This window comes from Sorex araneus, chromosome 4, assembly GCF_027595985.1.
Source record: "Sorex araneus isolate mSorAra2 chromosome 4, mSorAra2.pri, whole genome shotgun sequence".
Classification (NCBI taxonomy): domain Eukaryota; kingdom Metazoa; phylum Chordata; class Mammalia; order Eulipotyphla; family Soricidae; genus Sorex; species Sorex araneus.
Genome location: NC_073305.1, coordinates 135,273,128 through 135,299,527, shown reverse-complemented (window position 1 = coordinate 135,299,527; position 26,400 = coordinate 135,273,128). Strand labels below are relative to the sequence as shown.

The following is a 26,400-nucleotide window of genomic DNA, read 5'->3' as shown; positions in this document are numbered from 1 at the left end:
AGGTATGTCTGTGACCCCGAAAACACTCCACCCTCCCCACCACAAGGCCCTCAACACTGCCTGGCACTGCGGGGGTGGGGGAGTGGGGCTTCGTGTCTCCCAACAAATTTAACTAGGCCCCGGGCAGCACTAGGCCTGGGCAGCATTGCCACACCAGCCCCAGCAATAGCCACTGGCTAGGCACCCACAAATGTATTTAACAGTAAATAAAACCTCTGACCAAAGGTCACTTCTAGAGTTTCATTCATGAAAGCAGCAGCTTCCTGTGGCTTGTAAGAAGGTCCCCCAGTCACATTGTTTCTGAGAGCATGGGTTTGAGATCAAGATAATGTGTTCTTTCATGCACCTCTTCCTACATTTGATGGGGCAGGGTGAGATTTGTTTCCCTTTCTTCTTCTTTTTTTTTTTTTTTGGTGTTGGAGTCACACCTGAGCATTGCCAGGCCTTAGTCTTCGCTCTGTACTTTAGGGGTCACTCCTGGTTATGTTCAGGGACCCTGAGTAGTGTGGGGATAGAACCAGAGTCCACGACACGCAAGGCAATCACCTCACCTGCTGTACTGTCTCTCTGGATGCCTTCATTTTTACCTCCTACCTGCATCCCAGAACAAACAAAGGAGAGGGCTCATGGATAAGAAGCTTTTACAAATCTATTAACAGATAGCACACTGCTGATATGATATGAAGTAAACTAATTATTAGAGCCAGAAGGATTGGTTTTATAGGTGTGTTTGTTTCCGAAGTTTCTTAACCTTCTCCCTGCTCTGCCGAAAGGCATACTCGCCGGCTTCAGTGTGCTAAGCCAGGCCGGTTCTAGGGAGGAGGGCAGCGGGGGAGAGAGAGAGAGTCTCCTGCAGTGAATGGCTGGAGATGAGGAGGAGGAGGACACTCGCCAAGGAAGAAGAGCAAGCAGAACAAGGGGCCTTGGCTTCTGGTTGTGACTGTCATGGCCCGAAGCAGAGCTAGACCAGAACAGTGCTATATTGCCCACCTGAGCACTGAACCAACTGGCCTGGTGTGCGAGTATCACCAGGAATGTGCCCTCTTCCCCCGAGTCCTGCGTGGGGCCACCCACCACCTCTCCCAGATCAAAGCAGAATCCATCCATACCCTGTGCTCAGCAGGTGTCCTGTGGACATAGTGGTCAGATCCAAGACCGTGCAGAGTGCCCAAACCTCCTTTGGCCGCATTCACCCCAGAACTGTCTTCCAGGGTCGGGACCAGGTTCCCAGCAACCACAGTCAGGCCCGCAGTGTTGATGGTCAGTGTTCGCTCAACAGACCTGAAGTAGTTGAGAATTCCTAAGCAGATGCGCTGAAACAAAGAACAGAGTCAGAACTGTTTTCCACCCACCTCCAGCCCTGGGGAATAGCAAGGGGAGATCTGGACGGTGGCAGGAGAACCCGGCTGCTGAGAAAGGGAAATGCCAGAAAGGTGATGATTTCATGAAAATATCAGAACATGGAACAAAGTGGGCAAATATAACAGGCGTGGGACTGTCCCGGCGCAAAGTTTCTTTCTCAGCAACCCAACTTCCAGATGTCTGGGCCACCCCTGTACCTGCAGCTCCCTGATTCGCAGGTGACGTAGGTACAGAAAGGACAGGTAGGTCCCTCTCCTCAGGACAGGATTCCTGTCACTGGGTGCACACCCATCGTCCAGGCCCAACAGCTGTAAGGTCGTCACATAACTGTACCTTAGAGGCAGGAGAATTAAAACAAACACCCTTCAATGCCAAGTGATCAATAAATCAACTAACTCCACAGATCAAAAGTCATTTTTCTTGAGTTAAGGGAGCTTCATGGTAGTTACTATTTTTTTTAAATGCTTTTTTTTAAAAAAAATGCTTTCTTTAAGGAAGTTTTAACAAGATGATTAGTTTAGTGGTTTTTCTCTAGCAGTCTTGCTTTCATTTCATTCTTTTAAATTGCTTTGAAATTCATTGCTTTTAAATCTTTTTGAGTTAAGTGGTACCCGGTGTATATATCAGTTACTCAATGCTCACCCCTACCACCAGTGCTACATCTGTTTCCTTGAGTCAGTAATATAATATTTACCCTGTTTCTTTTCTCTGCTCTCCCAGTCCATCCACATGTAGACCGAGACTTGTTGGTGCCTGGTTGTTTCCATGCCCTTCCATTAGGAGATCTTCTTCCTTCAAAGTTTCATTCTATCAGGAGAGTAGCATTAGTTAGAGGGCACAAACATTCGCCATAGCTTTAACAAGGTCACTAGTGGATTTTCATAGAAGTGAACCTCATGATGAACATTTAGATGAACAAGTGGAAGAGTATCTTTCCCCTGCCCCCTTTTAAATTGAATCACAGTGATAAACAGTTACAAAGTTGTTCATGATTGGATTTAAGTCATATAGATAGATAGATAGATAGATAGATAGATAGATAGATAGATAGATAGATAGATAGATAGATAATATTCCAACACCCATCCCTTCACCAGTTTACTTTTCCCACCACCAATGGTCTCAGTTTTCCTCCTGCCTTCCTGCCCCTAATGCCTGACACTATGGCAGGTACTTTTCTTCTCTCTCTCTCTCTCACTTTCTCTCTCTCTCTCTCACACACACACACACACACTCTCTCTCTCTCATTCTCCCTCTCTATCTTTCTCCTTGACTCTCACTCTGTCTCTCTTTTGGAGTCTTATGATTTGAAAGATTATCAAGTATATCACTTTACCTACATTCAACACTCAGTTCCTGTCCAAAATGATCATTTTCAACTATTATTGTCATGTTGGTTCCTTCTCTGTCCTAACTTCCCTTGACCCCACACACTTGTGGCAAGCTAGAAGAGCATCTTAACCCATTTCACATGAACATCACTGTATCACTGTCATCCCGTTGCTCATCGATTTGCTCGAGCAGGCACCAGTAATGTCTCAAAATATGAAAATCCTGAGTTCTAAAATAAGTTGGGTTTCTCACTTGATTGATCATTGAATCTTTGCTTGATGAAAGCATTCATTTTATAAAAATCAGATAGTTTTTTGGGAGGAAGGGGGTATTTAAGCCACATGAAGACTCCTCAAGGACTATTCCTGGTTTTGTGCTGAGGGATCATTCCTGGTGGGGATCGGGGACCATAGGCAGTGCCAGGGATCAAATTGAAGTCATCAGCATGCAGAACCTTGACCCTCAGCCAATGCAGTCTTATTCCAGGCTGAGAGAGATCAGTGAATAAATGTCTCATTTTAAATTCTGAGCTATTTTATTTCATCATTGTAAGTCATTGGTCAGTTTTCATCTTTGTGAGATGGCATGAGAATAAAGAACAGTAGCCTGAGGTGAGGACAAGATGGTACAGTGGACATAAAGCCTGGTGACCAACACCTCACAGGTGTTCTCCCAGCAGCCACCCACGAATGCCTGTCCTGTCTGATCAACCGCAACATTCAACATGAACACTTGTTTCTCGGATGCCAGAAAAGGATGTGGGCATGTTATTTTTTGTTTTGTTTTTAATTTGGGGGGTGATACCTAAAGGTGCTTATGGGACTACTCTTGGCTCTGTGCTCAGGACTGATCACTGGCAGTTCTCCAGGGATCATGTATGGTGTTGGGGTATGAACCAGGGTCACAGGGATGATATTGGAGATACTGAGGATTTGGCTTGCTCTGATCTGCTGGTTAGCCCTTCTCTTAATTCCTTTCACAACCATACCTGGACCTACCCCTGATTCTTATGAGCCTATTCTTTCCTAAGGGCACAGATCCTCATTAAGATAGTGAGTGACCAGGTTGAAGGCTGAACCTCCCTTCTTTGAGTCACTATATTCTCACACTTCATTCTGACAATCCCAGCAGACCCTGATGGCAGACACTGTGGGGTGTATCCCAATGTCCAGTCCCCCCTCTTCCCACAGTAACCGAATACTTTCCCTGGCACATACTGCCCATGAAGAGGACATTTCCAGGAGCTGTAGAAAGCGCTCAGTGGGCTGAGCACAATGCAACCTGGCTTCCACCCCCAATACCCTGTGGACCCCCGACAGCCGCCAAGAACTACCCTGAGAACAAAAGCGGGGAATAGCCCCTGAATACCTCTAGGTATAGTCCAAAAGCAAACAAAAAGATATCTGGAATTTCTGGGACTCTCTTGAAGCCATGAATAGCAAGGGGCTACTAAGTTTTGCCCCATGAAGGTAAAACATGGTATGTGGCAGTTTCTTGATATTCCCCAGCTGAGGAGGCTTCCCCTTCCTGTCAGCCATGTTGCAACTCAGAATATGAATGGTGCCCCATGGCAGAGCTGGAATGGGTCCCTGGGGCAGAGACCATATTTGTTGGAATATGAGGAAGGGCGGAGTTGGGCCCCTGAGACCCTGTGGAACAGAGTCTCCAGACCAATGTTATGCTTCCACTCAGGAACTCTGGATCACAAAAAGAGAGAGAGAAAGAGAAACTCCCTCTTCTATAATTTCTGTTATTCTGTGTTTAATTATAACTAATAGCCAAGCCTAACCTTAACCAATATAGTCCCTGGAAGGAGAAGAATGAGAGCGGGGGTATGGGAGAGAGAGAGACAGACAGAGACAGAGAGAAAGAGACAGAGAGAATGAGAGAGTGAAAGAGTGTCGGAGAGAGAGGGAGAGGGGGAGAAAGGGATTGTCCATCTTGATGGCAGTGGGTAGGGTGGCAAAGGAGAATAGATGAAAGAAATTTACCTAACCAGAGATCATGTAGTGGCAGCCCCTCCTGCCCAAGGTAATTATTGGACTTTGTTCTGCGTATGTTTGCACATCAATGGGTTTCCCTGTAAACCGTCCACAACACCAGGATGGGAGCAGTGCCTGTACATTGCCCTATGCATCCTCTTTGCTGCACAGAAACACAAGTTCATCCTCCTCAAACAGAGAACCAGAGAGCTAGTACAGCAGGCAAGATGCCTGACTTGCACACAACTGATCCTGATTCAGTGCCCAGCACCCTTATGGTCCCTTGAGCTCCACTAGAAGTGATCCCTGAGGCAGAAGTAAGTCCCGGAGTACTGGTGTGTATGAACTCAAACACAAAATTGTTTTTCAAAAAGACAAAATAAAAGGAACAAGTTATTTTAGAAAAGTGTTAGCAGGGCCAGACAGATAGTTCAGGGGTTAAAGCTTATGTCTTGCATGTATTTGATCCCAGTTTTGTCTCCAGCACCATGTGGTCCTAGGAGCATCACAGATGCAGCCTAGGAGGCTCCTGAACACTGCTAGGTGTGACTCTGGAGGCCCCCAGAACTGCTGGGGGAGCCGGAGCTCCACAGCAGCATCTTCAGGCTCATGCATTGAACCCCTGACTTTATTGGCCAGAGCCCTGGGTAACCTGAGCTCCTCCTGGAAGCCTCCCCCAGCGCCCCCCACACCCCAAATCAGTAGAAATGCATATACCACAAGGGAGAGAGGAATTAAGATGGTTTCTATTTTATCCAGAATGGGGTTGCCAAGCTTCGCCTCTCTGTGCTCTCATGTAGAGGTCAGTGCTGCCACTGGAGGCTGTGGGCACCAGGCTAGAGCTGTGCCCTCCTGAGACTGGCCTGTGACTTTCTCCAATTGCTTCTCAATGACCCAGCGTCACAGACAACAAGACATCTGTGAGAGATGCTTTGAAAAATATGACGTAAAAACCATCAAGTGCTGCTAAAAGTCCATCTGCCAGGGAGCAAGGGAGGAGCCTGGCAAGGGACTCCACCACAGTGTCCCAGAAAGGGGCTGCTCAGACCAAAAGGCCCTGGGAGTGTGGTTCTGAGAGAAAGGGATGCTTCAAAACCCTCAGGCCTTCTGAGGATTCTTCTTCCTATCTCTGGGAGGTAAAGCCCCCTGATGCTGCCTTTCCCTGGGGACAGGGGCTTAACCAGCACAGAGGTGGTCCTCTATTTTATCAGCACTGAACTCACACTGATTGCAAATCATATTTTGTCTTGGGAAACTGGCAGGGGAAGTATGGAGTGGGAAATTTGGGGGGTAAGTTGAGGCAATGTACATTTCTCTCTTTTTAAAAAATAATGTAGGAGTACTACTATTTGTTCAGCCATTGATTAAGCTGATTGAATTGGGCATGAACTCCACATTACCTTTTTATTTTTAATTATATCACTGTGAGAGTTACAAAGCTTTCATGTTCAAGGTTCAGCCATACAATAATGGAACACCCATCTCCATCAGTGCACATTTCCACCACCCACATCCCAGTCCTCACCCTGCCTCTATGGCAGACAATTTCCCCAATACTCTCTCTCTAATTTGGGGCATTATGTTTTGCTCGAAATTTCCCACCACCTTTTAAGCCTATCTGCCAGGAGCAGACACTAGATAATTTATTTTTCATTGCTCATTTTGAATATCATGAGAGCTCACACAGCAGCAATTGTAAATGTAAATTTCTAGATTGTAAATGATTGGGTTCCAGAGACATCTCTGTATGGCACTAATCTGTTTTGGGATTCAATTGGGAGTCTCTGGGCCAGGGCTGTTGGTGCGCTAAGATGGTACCTGGAGGCAAATTGTTGGCATGACAGCCAATGTGTTAGGCGGGCAGGGACCTGACATGTTTCCTTCCCATTTCACTCCCAAAGACTTGATCCCGCCATCATAGAGCTTTTCAGGACTATAAGAATCTGTCCTAGAGCCTAGGCCAACAGGGAGACTAAGATAAGGGGCCCAAAAGCCCAGAACTATTTAGACCATTTAGACATCATTGCAATTTTCTGGCCCTTTTGTAAACACTTGCTAATTGATAAGGGATGCCAGAAGCCCTTAAAAAGGCCTTTACCAAACTCCCTTACCTTAACTTAGTCTTATACTAAGTTTCTTCCCACTCGGGGAGCTTCTTTTCTTTCCTCTTCTACTTTCCAATAAACTTTTCCATTTTCCAACTCTGAGTCTGAGCATCTTTATTATTCAATATTTTCATTCTTGAATGAATGAAATGTCCCTTCCATCTCAGGGACATCAAGAGAATCTGTCAACACTGGTGGAGGGACATTTATACTGGTGGAGGAATTGTGTTGAATTACTGTATGCCTAAAACACAGCTAAGGTAACTTTGTAAAGAATGGCTCTTTAATAAAAATAAATAAAATAAAAACAAAAATGATCTGCTTTTTAATTGACTTTATTTTATGGTTTTGGAATTCAATAAAGGTTTTAACAGACTAAAAGGAAAAGGGAGAAGGCAGGAAAGGGCATAGATTATAGGAGGGGTGTCCCTAAGTTGGATTCCCAAAAACATGTGGTTTTTTAAAAAATTGTCTGTTTGTTTTTGGACCATACCTGCAGATGCTCAGGGCTTTCTCTTGGCTCTGCCACCAGGGATCACTCCTGGCAGGTTTGGGGGACCATATGGGGTGTCAGGGATCAAGCCTGGGCTGGTGGCATGCAAGGCAAACACCCAATCTGCTGTACTATCTTGCTGGCTCCAGGACATGATCATTTTTAAATGCCCTATTAAATGGAATAGAGTCTCTTTTCCGCATGCCTGGCTGTCTTCCCTGGGACCCCTTGGAGGGGATGGGCTCCAGCCTCCCTCTCCACTCCGAGCAGAGCTCCCGGTGGCCGAAGACCACCGGAACCTAGTTGCGGCCATGCTCGAGGCCCCTCTCCACGCGTTTGGACGGACCTCACACATGAAGGTACTGGCAGAGGAACCCAGGTGTGTGTAATCCCATCAACGGCCAACATCCAGAGACTTAAAAGTGAGCAACCAGAGGCGAACGGCTGCTTTGCGGCCATGTGATACCTGGTAGCCTACTTACTTCTCCCTCTGGGAGAAACTGGCAAGCTTCTGAGAGTTTCCTGCCCACATGGGACAGCCTTGCAAGCTTCCCATAGAGTATTCATATGCTAAATCCAGTAATAAGCTGGATCCCATTCCCCTCACCTTGAAAGAGCCTCCAGTGTGACATCATTGGGAGGGCCGAGTCGGGAGAGACTTCTAAGATCTCAGGGGAAGGACGAATGGAGAGGTTACTGAGCCCGCTCAAGAAATCGATGATTAATGGGATTTTGTGATTGTGATCATGATTGAATGGAATGAAGGAAACCAAGGAAAGGGTCCTCTGTTTCCCTAGCCTTTGCACACTGAAGCATGGACAACACTTGATGCTTCTCGGGGACTGCTCCTGGCTGGGGGCTCAATGGTTGCTCCCGGCGGTGCCTGGGGACACTGTGGTGTCAAGACCAAGCCCCAACCTCCAGTGAACAGAGCCTGTGCTCAGCCCATCAGTGCTCTTGACTCATACTCATCCTGACATCTGACCTCTGGAACAGGAGGGAAGCAGTTGATGGGAGCAAGGCTGACTAGTCCAGATTCTCCTATGTGTGGCCAATGAGAAGAAGCAAAGGAGCAGGCAGAGAGCTGTGTTTCCTGCCACGTGACCCCTTTACATAGTCAAGAAGAATGGGCAACTCAAACCACTGCTTTAGAAGTATGATGGCCAATAATAATAGGACTTCGTGTCACACAAAACCATTTTATCTAATTATTGATGTATTTTTGCACCTGACATGTCAATACACCAATTTTCTCTTGGGAAATCGCACTCGACCCAGATAACTTAATAGTTGCTGGTATAGTGGGATCCACTCAGGGCTGGCTGGCCCATTCCTTCTAATGACAGTGGGTTTTTGCAAGAGAACACTCCCCACGTGCAGTCCATTTGGACCTGAGTTATCTCCTTCTAGTCAGACATGTCCATCAACCTACAATACAGCAGGATTCATGTTAAGGTGGATTTGGGAAAGCAGGTGATCTCATAAATTGCAAGTTGCAGGGGAAAATTGTTGGGCAGAATCTATGAAAAAGTAGAATTTTGTGTGTTCTGTGCCCACCCCAATTCACTGTTAAGTATATCATCCAAAAACTAACACGTGGGTAGCTGGAAAGGTAGTACAGCAGGTCGGGCACTTGCCTTGCACACAGCTGAACCAAGGTTTGATCCCTGCATCCTATATTGCTCCCTAACTCACCAGGAGTGATCCCTGAGCACAGAGCCAGGAGTAAGCCTTGTAAAACTTCTGGTATGGCCCCCAAACAAAACAGAAACAAAAGAATCACACAAGGGCACAAAGAGGCACGTATAAGAAAGTTCAGTAAGTCCTGATTTCTCAGGGGCTGGAGGAGGGGGCAGAGAGGTGGTCACGGTGCCCCCAGGTGTAGCTACAGGACACAGGGAGCTGGAACACAGCCTTCAAAGGAACAGCTGACAAAACTCTGAGACATACTGCTGGGTGGCCAGCCACAAGTGGCAGAAAGACCTTCGAAGAAATACATCACTCACAGAATTCCACTGTTGGCACTTCCGCAGTGCCACACATGCAGTGAAACACATGGAATGAGTCAGAGAAGTTTTGGAGCTCACCTCTGAGCAGGCAGAATGGAGGCCAGCAGAACCTGGGTGAAAGGGGTGACGGTGGTGGGCATGAAAAATTTGGTAATATTTGAAGTGTTTTTTTTCCAGGAGCAGGTATTTTTTTTTTTTTAAGTTCTGTGTTTGGGGGCCGTTCCCAGGACTCAGTCCTGGATCTGTGCTCAGGGATCACTCCTGGCTGGGTTCGAGGCATCGCCTAGAGTGCTGGGGATGTAATGACAGTTAACTGCATGCAAAGCAAATGCTTTGCTCACTGTACTATCTCACTGGTCCCTTAAAATTATTATTTTTTTAAAGTCTCAGCAACCAGTCTTTCTATTTTGAGCCCAGTGAAGGGTGGAAATTTTGGAGGCCAATGTGTATGCCTCTGTGGTGATGGATACTTTGCCAACCCTCAGAAGCAAGGTGGCTGCTGTGAGTCTAGCACTAACAGTAGCTCTGCAGTAACTGTAGGTTTTAATTGTCAGGAAACAAAGCAGGAGAGGAGAGCTTGAGAAGTGACAGGGAAGCTACAGGTCACACAAATCTGTGAACACCGCCAAGCTCAGTGGTGGCAAAACCTCAAAAATAAAAAAAAAGACATTTGAGACAATAGGCAGATGCAGAGTAAAAACCTCAACGACTGTATTTGTGACTCATTGACTAGTGGGTCATTTTTGTTTCTATTCTGTGGAAATTGTGAAGAATTCCAACAAAGGGTTTTAATGCATATTTTTGGAACCGATGCTGTTGATTACTAAATATAATAGTCTGGTCATGCGCCATCAAACACCACCAGCTCAACCCTGGTATCTCGTGGTACCTCAGTGATAAGTCAAGCCGAGAGACCAGCTAGAGATGGTCAGGGGCATATTAAAGAAAGGAAGTTAGTGAAACAAGTCACAGATCCTCAGAGATGGGAGACAGGCCGGACAGAGGTGGCAGATTGTGGAGGCAGCCTGCAGTGTGAAGAGGGCATTCTGGGAAAACTGGCTAATTCCAAACAAAGTACAGTTAACAGGAACATACCAAAGTCAGTTCCTTGCTTGTGACAAATGTTCTCAGGAACGGAATATGTTAAAATAGAAGAGTCTGTCTAAGAACACTTGGGAATCTCTTGTACTCTTTTTACAACTTTTCAGTAAATAGAAAACTATTTCAAAAAAAAATTCCAATGCAAGGGGTATTTTTTGTCCCTTGCCATCTTTGGGCTGATTAGCATAAAGAGTTTGATAAAATTCAGACTGGACTGCTACACGCTTGTAAGTAGGCCTTTCACCTGGGTCCTGCTGACCTCCATTCTGCCTCCTCAGAGGTGAGCTCTGAGAAGGCTCTAGCATGTTCCATGTGTTTCCATGCATGTGCGGCCCTGCCATAGCATCAACAGTGGAATTCTGTTAGTGATGTGTCACACCCTGTGAAGGTCGTTTTTTGTTACTTTCGGTGGAACCAAAAACAAACCAAAAAATGAGAGCTGGAGAGATGTTACAGGTTAAGCCACTTGCCTTGCCAGCAGCTGACCCTCGTACTGCATATGGGCCCCCAAACACCACCAGAAGGAACCCGCAATCATAGAGCCAGGGGTGCTCCTGAGCACTGTCAGATATGCAGCCCAATAAAACAAAACAAACTAAATAAATAAAATAAATCACTGTGTCACTGCCATCTCATGTTCATCTATTTGCTCGAGTGGGCACCAGTAACATCTTCATTTGTCCCAGCCCTGAGATTTTAGCAGTCTCTCCTTACTCATCTTTCCCAATGATTGGGGGCTCTTTCAGGGTCAGGGGAATGAGACCTGTTATTGTTACTGTATTTGGTATATCGAATACGCCACGGGGAGCTTGCCAGGCTCTGCCGTGTGGGTGGGATACTCTTGGTAGCTTGCCAGGCTCTCCGAGAGGGACAAAAAAATGTGTAATATGCCTCAGTGATAAATCGAGAATACAGTGATAAATCAGAGAATACAAGCAAGTATGTTAAAACCAAACACATGTGTGCTGCTTTAGGCACATCAGTGGGCTAGACTATAAGAGGTTGTGTGGCTGCACCAGGCTTTCTTCACTGGGTCCCCTCGGAGGGGGGTGGGTTGAGTTCCCCCCCGCCCCGTCCCAAGCAGAGCCCTGGATCCCAGTCACAGCCATGCTTAAGACCACTCTCCACGCACTCAGATGAATCTCACACATGAAGGAACCAGCAGAGGAATCCAGGCATGCGGGACCCAGGGCTGAGATCTTTAAGCCTGCTCGGATTGGGACTGGGCCTCCTCCACCCAGATCCCCCCATTTTCCAGTAGTTTGGCAGTGACACCCACAAACTATTCCCAGTGCCATATAATCCCAAAAATAGCCAAGATCCAAATAAAATAAATATTAAAAATTAAAATTAATAAATTTCAATTAATTGATTAACTAAGCAAATAAAACAGAGCTGTCCAGGCTATCTCTTTCATGTATCTCACTTGCTTGGCTCTAGATATCTTTGCTTGCTTATTTCCACTCTGAAGTAGCCCGTGTTCTCCCCTGAGCTCCTACTTCTCTCTTTCTCTCTCCTCATACCTTCCTAAATAAGCTTGAGTAAAAACGATCTTGCTTAGCAAAAACAAAAGCCAACCAACCAAACAAAACAAAAGTAAGATGGCAGCAGTCTAAAGGAAGGTTACTGATGGACAGACTCCACTAGCATTGAGAAACGATTCTGCAGCTGTTGCCATCGCTGGGCTTGCCTCGTTTCCTTGGAGCTGTCAAATGGATGGGGCCACTTGCCTTCATACAGAAAGCCCTGAAGACTATGTTCCATGGGATATTGTTTATCCCTTGCTACCTTTAGGCTGATCAGCACAAAGATGCAAAAATTCAGACTGGACTGTTACATGCTTACAAGTTCGTGACAGTACTAGCATTCCTCCCACATTCCTGCCACCTCTGCCAGTTGCTGCTTTTTCACTCCCTCATCATCTCACTGTGTTCTAGACAGAAGTAGGCTTCCTCTGTGCCTTGAAACTGCATAAAGGGACTCTTAGCCAAAGCAGAAATATTTGGGGAGGTCACAAAGTAGCATCTGTAGGAAACTATGGTGAGAATCTGCAAACTTGGTTGTTGCCTTATAGTGCCTTTCTGAGATCTAATGGTCTTAGGCTCCGTCTTGAAGGAGTTGTTATCCATCCCATTATCAGGGATGGCTTCTTCCCACTCATCCAGTTTCGGCTTCAGAGCCCTCCGTTCTGACAGGTCTTGGTCAGCCTCTCCTCTGGCCAACAGGCAATTATCTCTGTTACATTGCTCTCTCCTCCTGAGGTTATACTCATGACTGCTTCTTTCATCTTTACTCAGTCACATCCAGAGCCCAGTACAATCCTGGTACAAAGGCAGCATCCATTCAACATCCAGTGAGTGAATGAATGGGAAATAAAAAATTACAGAGAACCAACACTTCACAGTGTATGAGTTACACATTATTTCCCCTCCTGTTCCACCTTTGAAATCCAGGAGGTGTCTTTAAGGTCTGTCTGTCATAAATCAGCTTGAAAATACAACTCACATTTGTGTGACTTTGGCCAGTTCCAAGAATGGCATCTACACATCAGTAAATACTGAGAGAAAGCAGTTCTCATCCACATGACAGTGCTCAGGGCACCATGTGGTACTGGAGATGGATCCTGGGGTTCCCAGAGACAAAACCTGCACTACAGCCCACTGAATCAGCACCCTGAACTGGTCCAATGTTTTTTATCATCCACAAGTTATTTGAGGACTTCTGCAATGATTATGAATCCTTCAGCGAGAAGTGGCAATGGGATTGGGGAAGCATGGATCTTTTGCTCGAGTTTGCAGGATGCTTGCTGAGGTGCAGGTTGCTGATTGCAGGAATTCAAGACCCAGGAACTCCTTGCTCGGACTGGCTGCATCTGCTCCTGTGTGGCCATCTCATCGTTCTAGAGCCACTTTTCTTAACCAGAGACCACAGGGCCCCCTTGGGGCCCCCAGACTAGCCCAAAGTGAAAATTGATCAGTGTGGGATCAAAGTGTGGTAAGCAGCAAGGGAACAGGAAGAATACAGGATTGGAAGGAGATAGGGTCCAAAAAGGCTGAGAAACTCTGGTCTAGATTCTGGTCTAAAGAGACTGGAAATTTACTGGTGGTGGTGTGTGTGTGTGTGTGTGTGTGTGTGTGTGTGTGTGTGTGTGTGTCTGTGTGTGTCTGTGTGTCTGTGTGTCTGTGTACGCGCATGCATGCACATGCATGTTGTGCGTGTATGTGCATTTCTGTGCACGTGCATTTGTGTTCAGCTATGCTGACTCCTTAGACCCAATTTCAAGTTTCACTTCCCCCGTGGCCAGCCTGGGCAGGTGAAACAGGACAATGTTCCTCTCTCTTGCACACAGATGAACTTCTCCAAACTTTCAGGGAATTTTAGTTACTTGAAAAATATCTTTCAGAACGGGAGTAATACATTTTCATGCAGAATGGGCTGGCTGCAAATTCATGCCCTCTGAACTTAACCTGCGTCCGCTGGACCAGGCACTGGTATAGAAAGGTTGAAAACCACTGTTCTATATCACCTTTCTCTATCCATCTTGTTCTACCTAATTTGTCTGGACCAGGGCACAGGACAGTTGCTATCCACAGGTGTGAAAATGTTGAAGTGTGCTGCTCTGGACTAGACGGTCCTTCTTTCCTTATTGAGGAACTTGTGACCTTTCCCATAGCAACAAAACTCACATGGCACTTTTGCCTTCCACGTCACCAGCACAGACAACAACCTCCTCCAATCTTTCCTTCCTCCTCTTCCTTGACTTCCTCCCCACACCTTCTCTCTCCCTCTCTCTCCCCCCAACTACCCTCACACTTCCTCCCACTCCCATTCCCACCCCCCACTCTTTCCGGGACAATTCTCAAGTCCTTCCTGTATCTTACTGCTTTTTACACCTAAAAATTTCGTAGCTCTCTGTCACCTTTGCAAGGAACAAATGTCGTTCTCCATTCTTCGGTTCTCCCTTCTTTCCATGATCTCTTCACCCCACGACCCTGAATCCTGCTCTCCCTCATCAGAATCTGCTGTTACAAAATGGTTCTTTCGTATCTCTATCTCTTTTTTTTCCACCCTCCTTTCTCTCAGACTATAAACACATTTGGATCTTCCCATCTTAAACAATCCAGTGAAACAAACATTTCTCTTCAAGAATAAACAATACTTTATAACTTCAAAACGTAAGGGATGAAGAGATAGCACAGAGGTTAAGGCACTTGTCTTGCATGTGGTAGACTCCAGTTCAATCTCAAGCACCCCCAGTATCACCCAGAGTGATCCCTGAGGACAGAGTCAGGAGTAAGACCTGAGCACAACCGGCTGTGGCTCAAACACCCCCACCCTCCCTCTTTCAAAGTTAGGGTACCACTGTAAAGACAATGACCTGTTGGCTTTGTGTAGAAAGAATGTCCATTCAATGCCAAACTTCATGCCTCTCCTACCACCACAATCTCCTTCTTTTAATACAATAAACACCCAGTTACTACACTTATCTGCCTTTAAACTCCAGCTTTTATAATCAGGCAGGATAAAATAACAGCTTTGCACATATTACTTCCCGTACACACAAAGTACAAATTCCTTAACAAAGAGTTTATAGGCAATCACAGTTATGCTTCTTCCACTAAAACAAGTGGGATGATGGCTCAGAGCCCAAAGAGTAGCTTTGCATGCTGGAACCCCAGGTTGACTCCGGGTACACATGATTACCCCAGGCAGTGTGGGGAGCAGCCAGCAAGCACTGAGTCAGCGCTAGCCCTCAGCACAGCTCGGTGATCTCTCACCTCAAATTGTTTTTTCAAAGAGAACTTTCTTCACTGTATTTCCACACGAATCTCTACAAAATCAAAGCAGACGTCAACACTCTGTCTCCCCTGAACCACAGTTCATGCTTCTCTTCCTGAATTTACTTTCTACCACCTCCACGGCCACTTCCCTATGCCTTTGCTTCCTCTACATTAAGATCAATTTCCTCCTTCTCAAGACGTTTCCTCAATAGAACTCTCCCCACTGGAGGGAACTAGGGACGGGAACCATTTTCACTAAACCAGGGATGGGAACCATTTTTTTTCTGCCTAAGGTCATTTGGATATTTATAACATCATTTGTGGGTCACACAATACAGGAATCAGGGCCACAGGCAGCTGATGAGCAGCAGTTGTATTTATTCTGATATGTGCCAGGATCAGACCACAGGAGTTCACGGACCCCAGACTAGATGTTGCTCAACCCTGCTCTGAACACTCAGAACAACTGTCAGGCTCATTGATGTGAAGCTAGGTTGTACAACTCAACACTGATATTCACGTGTTCATGTCACGACAGAAACATTTTAATTTTATTTTGCATAATTATTATTATTGTTGGCAGTCTCTTGCCCCCGTGCCTGACTCTCTTCACTGGGGCCCCTCGGAGGGGGTGGGTTGAGTTTCCTTCCCCGCCCTGAGCAGAGAGCTGGCAGTCGAAGACCTCTGGAACCCAGCCACAGCCATGCTCGAGGTCCCTCTCCACATGTTCCGACGAGCCTCACGCATGAGGGAACTGGCAGAGGAACCCAGGTGTGAGGGACTCGGGCTGAGATCTCCAAGCCTGCTCAGATGGGAACTGAGCCTCTTCCGCCCAGATCTTTCATTTTCCAGTAGCTAGGTGGTCACACCCAGAAACTGCCCCTGGTGCCGTGTAATCAGCGGCCAACATCCAGAGACTATAAAACCAAGCTCCTGGAAGCTCACAGCCAATACGAGAACCTGGCAAACTACCGAGAGTTTCCTGCCTGAATGGGAGAGCCTGGCAAGCTCCTCTTGGCGTATTCATATGCCAAAACCAGTAACAATGATGGGTCTCATTCCCTGACCCTGAAAGAGCCTCCAATGTGGCACTGTTGGGAAGGACAAGTAAAGAGAAGCTGCTAAAATCTCAGGGCTTAGGATGAATGGAGATGGTACTGAGACTGCTCGAGAAAATTGACAATCAACGGGATGATGATGAAGATGATGATGATGATGATGATGATGATGATGATGATGATGATAATGATTGTTATTATTAGCTTTGGGGCCACAGCAGGCAGTGCTCAGGACTTAATCCTGGCTCTCTGCTCAGGAATCACTCCTGCAGGTGCTCATTATGATGTAGGCAGGTAGATAGGGAAAGGCCCTTGGCAATGAAAATTGAGATTTAACAGAGTCTCTGGGAAGGGGACTCTTAAGATGTGCAGATTCAAGAAAACAAAAGACCCGGAAGAAACCATCAGCAGACCCTGAGGATAATGGACCCCTCCCCAGGGGGTTCCCCAAAGAAGGCCATCACCACTCCCAACCTCCCTGGTAACCTCCTTAGCAACGGACTTTTACCTGGGAAGAAGCCCCCACGTGGGGGCAGGTTGGAGAAACCCTATAAAGGCCACCTTGAACAAAGGAAGTGCGCGCATATGCTGCCTGAGCCCATGTGCTGCTTGTGCCATGTGGCCGAGCACATGTGTCGCCCGCATCTCCCCCCTTGAGATGTGTACTTTTATGCTTTCGTGTCCAGTGCTAGGATGTGTGTAGAGCTCTCTCCATCTTTGGAGGAGCCCGTGTTCTTTGTTGAGCGCGTTACTCCTACTGGTTTTCCTTTTCCACTTATCCCTTCCTCCTTCCCTAAGACCTTCTAAATAAAGTCTGTTACTTCACTGCTTGTCTACTCCTGAAATTCTTTTCCGAGAGCGAGACAAGAACCCAGTAACCCTGGGTCCCGGGTGTTTGAGGTGGTTGGAGAGAAAGTGACCGTCTTTCTCCTCCCCGCTTCACGAAAGTCACCCGTGGGGCCCACCGACATCAATTAGACCATATGTGGTACTGAGAATCGAACTGGGGTTGGCCTCAAGTGCCTACCTGCTGAATGTCTCTCCAGCTCAATTTTCCTCTTCTTAATTATCATTTAATTTTTAAACACATTCCTGTTTGTTTGGGGGCCATACTTAGCAATGTTCAAGGGTTACTTCTTACTGTGCACTCTTTAATTGCTACTGGAAGGGCTCGGGGAACTATATGGGTTGCCAGGGATCAAACCCGATCAGCCGAGTGCAAAGCAAGCACCCTCCCAGCTGTGCTATCTCTTCAGCCTCTTTATGTAAAAATTTTCTGCATAAGGGAAATAAATCTAGCTAGGTAATAGCTTTCTGAAGGGAGGGGAAAGGATCACTGAAAAACCATCAAAGTAAATTTCTAAGGGCTAAGCATAGGTAATGTGTAGAGCAGAGAAGCATATTAATTATTTCTTCTTTTTTACCTTGTACAGGTTGATGTTGCTGTAAATATTCTCCCATATTTGGTCATAATTGTCCTGGTACAGACCTTGGGAAGCCGCAGAAGTTGAGTGGGAGGGGGCCAGCAAGAGTGTCTTTGCAGCATGAGCTTGGAGTACTTGCATTACTCGCTCAGGCTGGGAAATCTCAAGTAGAGGAACAGAAAGAAGAAATGGTAGGAAAAGAGTTATTCCCCTCTCTCAGAAAAATTAGGTCATTAGGGCAAGAACCAGAAAGAAGCCCCAGGCAGGACATTATGCATTGAAACATATTTTACTTTCCTGTAGGGATGTACATCCAATGCAGTAAGTATCCAAATATTCTTTGCAATTCATTTAAAATTCTGAGGTAAGGGACTGGAGCTATAGTACAGTGGGTAGGGCATTTGCCTTTCATGCAGCTGACCCGGGTTAGATCCCCAGAATCCCATATGATCCTCTGAGCACCACCAGGACTAATTCCTGAGTGCAGACACAGGAGAAACCCCAGTGCATTGCCAGGTGAGGCCCAAAAAGCAAAACTAAAATAAAATAAAATTCTGAGATAAGTCCCGAGACATAATAGCTGGTAGTACGCCTACAAAGGGTGCCACCAGTGAAACAATGTTTGCTTAGTTTTGTACAGTCTGCTATTAGGGGCTTTGGGAGATGGAAGAGGAAACTGTCGTGTCGTGTTAGGTAGGCAATATTTGAATACTGAGTTTTCCCACTGGGCAGACAAGTCTTGCTCCCAGGAGCACTTCATAGAGTCTATCCCAGTATTGCTTCAAGAAAACTGGCCTGGAATGGGTGGTGAATAACTCTTCATTCTCTACATCTAAAAATTAAGAATGGAATTATAGTCCCAGAGCTGAAAATCTTTCATTTCAGTGATACACATATTACTGTATTTTAATCCCTGTAATATGATAAGAAGCATCAAAGACCATTCATACAAATTCCTATCAAAAGTCTCAATGGTAATTTCTGCAGAAATAGAAAAATGAATTCTAAAATTCCTATTGAGCTTCAGGGGACTCCCCCCAAGTCTTCTGAAAGCAGAGAATAGTATTAAGGAACTCACACTTCAAAATGAGGCAGTGATATTTCAGTCATGTAGACTGATGGAATAGGATAGAAAATCTAGAAATATACCTTTGAGTACATAGTCAAATCACAATCCCTCAGTGGAGAACGGACAGTCCTTCAACAAAAGATGCCAGGAAAATTAGATATACACACGCAATATAATATATTTGAGCCAAATCCTAAACCATATGCAATACTTAACTTAAAATGAGCTGAAGGTTTAAAATAGGACATAAAATTATTATAAATTTCTTCATTAAATTTCTTGGATGTCATATCAAAAACACAGACAAGGGGCTGGTGTGATAGCACAGTGGGTAGGGTGTTTGCCTTGCACGCGGCTGACCCGGGTTCGATTCCCAGCATTCCATATGGTCCCATAAGCACCGCCAGGGGTAATTCCTGAGTGTAGAGCCAGAGTGACCCCTGTGCATTGCTGGGTGTGACCCCCCCAAAAGGACACAGACAAAAAGGAAGAATGGGCAAAAATAAACTAATGTGACTACTTTATACTTAAAAGCTCCTGTGCCTCAAAGGGCAGAACTCAAAGATTAAAAAGGCAACCTACAGAATGAGAAAGCATTTCAAAATCATATTCTGATATATATATATTTTTTGCTTTTTGGGTCACACCCGGCGATGCTCAGGAGTTACTCCTGGCTCTGCACTAAGGAATTACTTCTGGCGGTGATCGGCTGAACCATATATAGAGGATGCTGGGAATTGAACCCAGGTTGGATGCATGCAAGGCAAATGCCTTGCCTGCTGTGTTATCGCTCCAGCCCCTGATATGGTTTTAATATCTAAGATATAGAAAGATCTTCTACAACTTTAAAAAAATCAAATAACCCAATTTGAAAATGGCCAAAGAAATTTACTAGGCATTCTTCAAATATGATATGCAAATGTCCAGTGAGATATCACCTCATCCCCACTTAGGATTGCTAATGTAGAAAAAAGAAAAGGAAATGGTAGGGGTTTTTTTTGAAGATGTAGAGAAATGGGTGCCTTTGTACTCTGTTAGTGGAATTGTAAAATGAAGTACCTGTTATTGTAGGAGACTAACACCCAAGAATAGTAGAAATAAGTATCAGGAGGTTGACTCCATGGCTTGGAAGCTGGCCTCACATTCTGGGAAAAAGGCAGCTCAGATAGAGAAGGGAACACCAATCAAAATGTGGTTGGAGGCCACTCGGGGGAAGGGTGAAACATGCTGAATGTAGACTAGAGACTGAACACAATGGCCACTGAACACCTTTATTGCAAACCACAACACCTAATTAGAGAGAGAGAACAAAAGGGAATACCCTGCCACAGTGGCAGGGGAGGGTGGGGGGAGATGGGATTGGGTGGGTGGGAGGGATGCTGGGTTTATTTGTGGTGGAGAATGGGCACTGGTGAAGGGATGGGTTCTCGAACTTTGTATGAGGGAAACATGAGCACGAAAATGTATAAATCTGTACCTGTACCCTCACTGTGACTCACTAATAAATAAATTTTAAAAAATGAAGTACCTGTTATATAGAAATTCCTTCAGAAGATAATAGAATTACCTTATTATTATCTGTAGATCCAACAAATCTACACCTAGGTATATATAAAAAGTAGGGGACAGAGAGATAGTATATTGGGTAGAGTGTTTGCGTGCCTTACATGGGGTCATCCCAGGTTTGATCCTTAGCATCCCATATGGTCCCCTGAACATTGACAGAAATAATTTCTGAGTTCAGAGCCAGGAGTAAGTCCTTAGCATAACTAAATGTGGTCCAAAAGCCAGAGAAAGAGAGAGGGTGAGAGAGAGAGAGAGAAGAAACTGAAAGCAGATTTTTGAAAAGGTACTTATAGATTTATGATCTGAGTACTATTATTCACAACAGTCATGAGGTGGATGCAATTCAAATGCCCATGAAAAAGTGAGTCAGTAAGTAAAATGTTTTGAGTACTTACAAGACAATAATATTCAGCTTTAGAAAGGGAAGGAGATTCTGGTTTATTTTCAAACCTGGATAATACTTGGGGATATTGTGGTGGGTGATATAAGCTACTCTTTAAAAGAACACATATTGCAAGACTCCACTGAGAGTGATCACGGTCATAAGGATGGATAGGAGAACATGGGCTGGAAGGAGGGTAGAAGGGGATAGTGTGCCTCTGGGTGAAATTTCAGTGTGCCAGGTGGGTAGTTTCAAGGTCACACCACACTGAGGATGTGCTATGATTACTCCCGGAGAGCTTGGAAGACTATATGTAGTGTCATGGGGATAGAACTCAGGTATTCCACATGCAAGGCAAGCACCCTACCCACTGTACTATTGCTCTGGCCCCAACCTTAAAGATACAATGCTAAGCGAAAGAATCCAGTTACAAGTGTCTGGAGAGATAGCATGAAAAGCTTAACTTTTTCAAAATCCTGTTTCTAGTTTCCTCTCCCTCTCTCTCTCCTTCTCTCTCTCTATCTCTCTGTCTGTCTATCTCTCTCTTTCTCTTTGCCTTTGGCCACATTTAGCTATGCTTAGGACTTACTTCTGGCTCTGCACTCAACCATGCTTGTGGCTGAACCCAGTTTCATTCTTAGCACCACATATGGTTCCCCAAGACCACTAGGAGTGGTCTGAGCACTGCTGGGTGTGGCCCGAATCTCCCTACCATCCCCACCCACACCCCAAAAAGAACCCAGTTACAGAGCTGGGAGATGGCTGAGAGGAGCAGAGCACATATCTGGCAGGGGTGCACCCCGGGCTCGATTCCAGCTCCTCAGGCCTCCCGAGTGGTGCCAGATGGTCAGAACTGTCAATCCCAGACATTGATAGGGAAACTTCAAAACAACAAAACCAAACAAAAAATGAATCCAATTATAAAGCTGGAATATAATCAAATATAAAGCTGTATGTGTCCCCCTACAATCCAGGTATAAAAAAGTAGTCAGAGTCATAGAAATAAAGCATATAAGTAGGTGCTAGATTGTTGGAGGGTGAAAAAAAAAGGAAGGTTGTTATTCTTAAGGTCTGCTTTATAACAGGATGAATAGAAAAACACCACTGACCAGAACACTTAATAGATAATAAGGTAAATTTTATGCTTTTTCTTAAATCACAATAAATGTAGGTTAGTTCAGCATTTTTGTTTCACAAATGAAGAAACTAAAGCTCAAGGAGATTGTGTGATGGATGATGGATCACAGAAAAGCTTAGTTCTAAAGCCAGACTTTTGACAAATGTTATTCCACTGAAAGTTAATAAGGATTTAAAAAATTTGGCAATGATATTAGAAAGTTTCAAATAAATCCTTCATAGTGAATCCACGAACCTATTTTTTGGAAAGAGAAAGAAAACTGAATTTTCTGAGAATGGTTAGTAAGAATTTTATTTGCAAGGGAACAAGGTACACTCTTACCTTCAGAAATTTTGCTTGGAGTTGCATTAATACATCTATCCTTTTCCGTTCTTTTAGTTTAGTCAAAAGCTTCTTTTGCCAAGGATCACATTTTGGTTTAATCTGGTGGGCAAACATATGCATGGGTAGTTACCATATAACAGCAAAGTTGTTGCAAAAGGATTTAAGGACCTTTTTCAATGCGGGAGGTGGGGAACTCAGGGCTAGGAAGTTTGCTGGCCAGAGCAGACTTGGTGAGGGTCTACATATCTCAGACTCATCTCAGCCACACATGTCATATCCAGTCACTTCCTCTGATCTATACTTAGAAACTATAACAATTTGAAACAACGGGGGCCAGAACCATGGTATAGAGGGCAAGAGGTGCTTGCCTTACATGCAGCTAACCCAGGTTTGATCCTTGGCATCCTTTATGGTCCCCCAAGCCCAACAGGAGTAATTCCTGGTAAAGCCAGGAGTAAGCCCTGAGCACCACTGGGTGGGTGTGCCCCCAAAACCAATCTTTAAAAAAAATAAATAAGAAAGTGATTCACCATATGCCCACCAGCTATTGCTCAAGTTCTCCAATATGGAGTAATCTTTGATGGTTTTCCTTTTTTTCTGTCCACCTTTATCACATAAAACTCTGTGTGTGAGTGAGTGTGTGTGTGTGTGTATGTGTGTGTGCATGTGTGTTGCCAGTTTCTCATACATACAAAGCTATAAGGCACATGCTGTACCACTGAATCACTTCCCGAGCCTCTTTCACAGAAGACTTTTCTTTCTATCCTCAAATAGTGATTCCCATGATTCATGGGATTAGTTGATGTTATTGTGTTTACCTATTCCCAAATACTTACCTGCAACTTCCAAATCAGTCCTGAGGGACCCAGAAATAGGGCTGGAGTACATGGTTGGCTGGAGTACTGGTGTCTGAATTCAGACACCAGTATCACATCTACCAGCACTGCCAAGTCAAGAACCCGAACAACCAAACCCACATTTATGGGCCAGGTATAACTAGGAGTGTCCCTCCCAACCCAAACACGGCTGGGAAGGCCTCCCTCCCAAAATGGAGAGAATAAAATGTGTCAGTGTAGGAGGAGTTTGGGGGTGTGGCCAAACAGATTGGAGAGGCACAACTCCGCCTTCTCAACTAAAGACATCAGGCAACATTCTGCCTTCTGTTTTCCACTCTTATCCTACAAACAGAGATCCTGTGGGTGGTCTGTTTAGTGCTACGCTTATGCATTTGTGCTTTCTGTTGGAGATTTTCACTGCTTCGAATGGCCCTGAAGGGCTGGGAAAATGACCCAGTAGTTGAAAACTTGTGTGAGATCCTGGGTTCCAGCTGTGACACAGAGGGTTGTTGTTGTTAGTGGTGGGACATCTAAAGAAGAACCCCAAGGTCATGGGGAAGTGCCTGCCATCCCCAAGCACTGGAAGGCTTAGAGATGAAACTGCGTGTTTGAAAAACTTCCTTTGGACAAGAGCTATTATGCAGGGGGTCAGAGTTTTGACACTACTGAACCAACAGCACACACTCAACAAAGTGTCTTAAAACAGAAACACAGAAAATAGGGCTCTGTAACTCATCATGAACCCAACCCCATATTGCCTCTCTGAATAATGATTTAGTGTTAGTTAATTCAGTGACCACTTTATAAAACGTAACTACTCTATTTCCCAGTCATCAGAACAGGCTGCTCTTGCTTCTTCCTCTGCTGTCTCATCCTCTCCCTTGAGCAGCAGAGTCTGTGGATAGGCCAGTAGGTGGATAGGCCTGTCAACAGAGACCAGAGGAAGGGTGGGGAGACACAGTGCACAAGGTCAGGTGCTCTGGTTCTTTTCTGAAGTTTGCGGGAAGCTCTCCTAGGTCCAAGGGAACAATTTTCTAAGGAATTGAAGGAGAATGGGGACAAAAGAGATACGGCAAGTTTCTATGCACTTTTGGAAGTCCTTGGGACACTGCTAGTACAACAGACAGGTGACTGTCACTACTTGTCTCCTTACCTTAATAAAGGAAGTCCAATTGGCTCTCTTCTTCAAGGCCATGCCTCTTACGGCCGAACCCAAAGTCCCCCCTTTGGCCATTGCAGAATCATAGTCGGGAAATGTTCTCATTTTCTGTTGCTCCATGAAGAGGCTTGGGAATTTTTGGGAAACCTAAATGGGATCAAGAAGAGAGATACAGGGGGCTGGAGCAATAGCACAGTGAGTAGGGCGTTTGCCTTGCACACGGCCGACCCAGGTTCGATTCCCAGCATCCCATATGGTCCCCTGAGCACCGCCAGGAGTAATTCCTGAGTGCAGAGCCAGGAGTAATCCCTGTGCATCACCAGGTGTGACCCAAAAAGAAAAGAAAAAAAGAGAGAGAGAGAGAGATACAGACCACCCCCACCCCAAATAAAGAAGTTTCAGATTGGAGACAAATTCAAGGAACAGCTATTGATTTCCTTTGAATTGTTTTTTTGGGAGGAGGAGTAGGGGAACACCCAGGGGTGCTCAGAGGCTATTTCCAGCTCAGTGCACAGGGACCACTGCAGTTGTGCTTGGGATACTATGTGGTGCCAGGGATGGAACCTGATCAAGTCTCCTGTATGCAAAGCATGTGCTCAGCCCGTTGAACTATCTCTCCAGCCCCGATTGCCTTTGACACAGTTTTGGTATCGAACTAAGTCCTAAGACATGGCTCTGGAATAGTGCCAGGCCTTCAATAAATAAACCTGTGAGGCATATGTGCACATTTCCTTAACATGGCTGTGTGAGTGTGTGTGTGTGTGTGTGTGTGTGTGTGTGTGTGTGTGTTCTGTGTTCTCAATAATCTGCTCTGAAGACTAGGACTATTTGTAATATACATTTGCATGTAAATTTTGAACTGGGCTCTAAAGGGGAAATGAACTGTCAACCTTGGGAAATGTATCATTTCCCCACCACCTACCCCATCATTTGATAAACAAATAAATGGTAGGTGTAGATAAATTTTGCTCCTGGCAACCTAAGCAGGAAGTTGTTAGAGAGAAGAATCTGAATGCTGGAACCTGTGAGGCCACTTCTGGGTATCTCACTTCCTGCCTGTCTCACTGCCAGGCTGAGGCTACCGCTGCCTTCTGTGAAATGTCTCCCGCTATCAGGATGCCTAAAGCATTTTTCTCCTCCTTCTTCAAAGCTGGCCAGGCCTCCTGAGCTTGTGGTAGCACTTTGGGTACACGGGCCACTTGGGGTAATGAGGTCCTCAGTACTCAGTGAGCCTCTTGAGGCCACATGCTATGAAATAAATGTGCCCACTCCACTCCTGATACCTGGAGAACACACACTTAGGAGAGGATTAAGAGGCACGTCTTAAATCCCGTGTACTACACCTGCCATGTATACCGTTGGCTCCAGGGACCTTCAGGAAACTGTGCTGTTGACCAAGAGACATCATTCTGGTAGGACGACGTTGGAAAATGCAATGAATGGGGGAATGAAAGAGATACAGAGGCTCCTTCTCACCCAGCTGGCATGAGAAAGCACTCGGGTTTACTTTTCTGCTTGTGTGGCTCTATCCTTTTATTGTGTTCACCTAACTAAATATCCTCTTGCAAAGATTATACAGCATGAACTAGAAGAATATCTTCATCGTGGGAACTGCTGAAATTGTGGTTTGAGCAAATCTAATGTTCTCAGTTCTACTTTCCAGTTTGAGATAAATTTTAATATAATTTAAAAAACTAATCATGAAGAAACTGAAGAGATAGTATAAGAGATTAAGCACTTGCCTTGCATGAGGCTATTCAAACCCTAATTTTAATCACTGGCACTACATATGGTGACTTGAGAACCCCTGGGGTCACTTCTGAGCAAAAAGTCAGGCTAGCCCTGAGCACTTCTAGGGCCCAGCCCTCTCCCCCAGCCCCAACCTGCCATGAAAAAATATCCTGGGTTTTTTTTTTTGGAAGAAGTGCAGCAGGAGCTGGAGTGATAGCTCCAGCAGGTAGGACGTTTGCCTTGCATGTGGTCAACCCGGGTTCGATTACCAGCATCCCGTATGGTCCCCTGAGCACCGCCAGGGAGTAATTCCTGAGTGAGGCAGGAGTAACCCCTGTGCATCGCTGGGTGTGACCCAAAAAAGAAAAAAAAAGTGCAGCAATTCAGTGTAGCACTGTGTGGCTTTAGACATTACTGCACAATGGACACTATATTGAATTAAAAGCACAATTTTGCCACCATAACAGTCTCAGAATCAAAAAACTTTACACATTTGACAACCCCACCTTGCAAATCTGTCCAATCTCAGTGACATTTTTATCATTTTG

At 45.3% G+C, this 26,400-nt stretch overlaps 1 protein-coding gene across 1 annotated transcript in view; it reads right to left on the bottom strand.

Annotated features, from left to right (window-relative positions):
• Window positions 1-24,236, bottom strand: part of CCDC162P (uncharacterized) — a 64,947-nt gene extending 40,711 nt beyond the window's left edge. Inside the window, exons 1-6 of the mRNA XM_055137083.1 lie at window positions 24,116-24,236; window positions 22,124-22,225; window positions 17,648-17,809; window positions 2,057-2,169; window positions 1,560-1,695; window positions 1,110-1,313 (exon numbers count right to left, since the gene is read on the bottom strand). Of these exons, the coding sequence (XP_054993058.1) occupies window positions 1,110-1,313; window positions 1,560-1,695; window positions 2,057-2,169; window positions 17,648-17,809; window positions 22,124-22,225; window positions 24,116-24,226 (828 nt within the window). The 5' untranslated portion in view covers window positions 24,227-24,236. The remainder of the gene's footprint in view (window positions 1-1,109; window positions 1,314-1,559; window positions 1,696-2,056; window positions 2,170-17,647; window positions 17,810-22,123; window positions 22,226-24,115) is intronic.
• Between the last annotated feature and the right edge of the window lie 2,164 nt (window positions 24,237-26,400).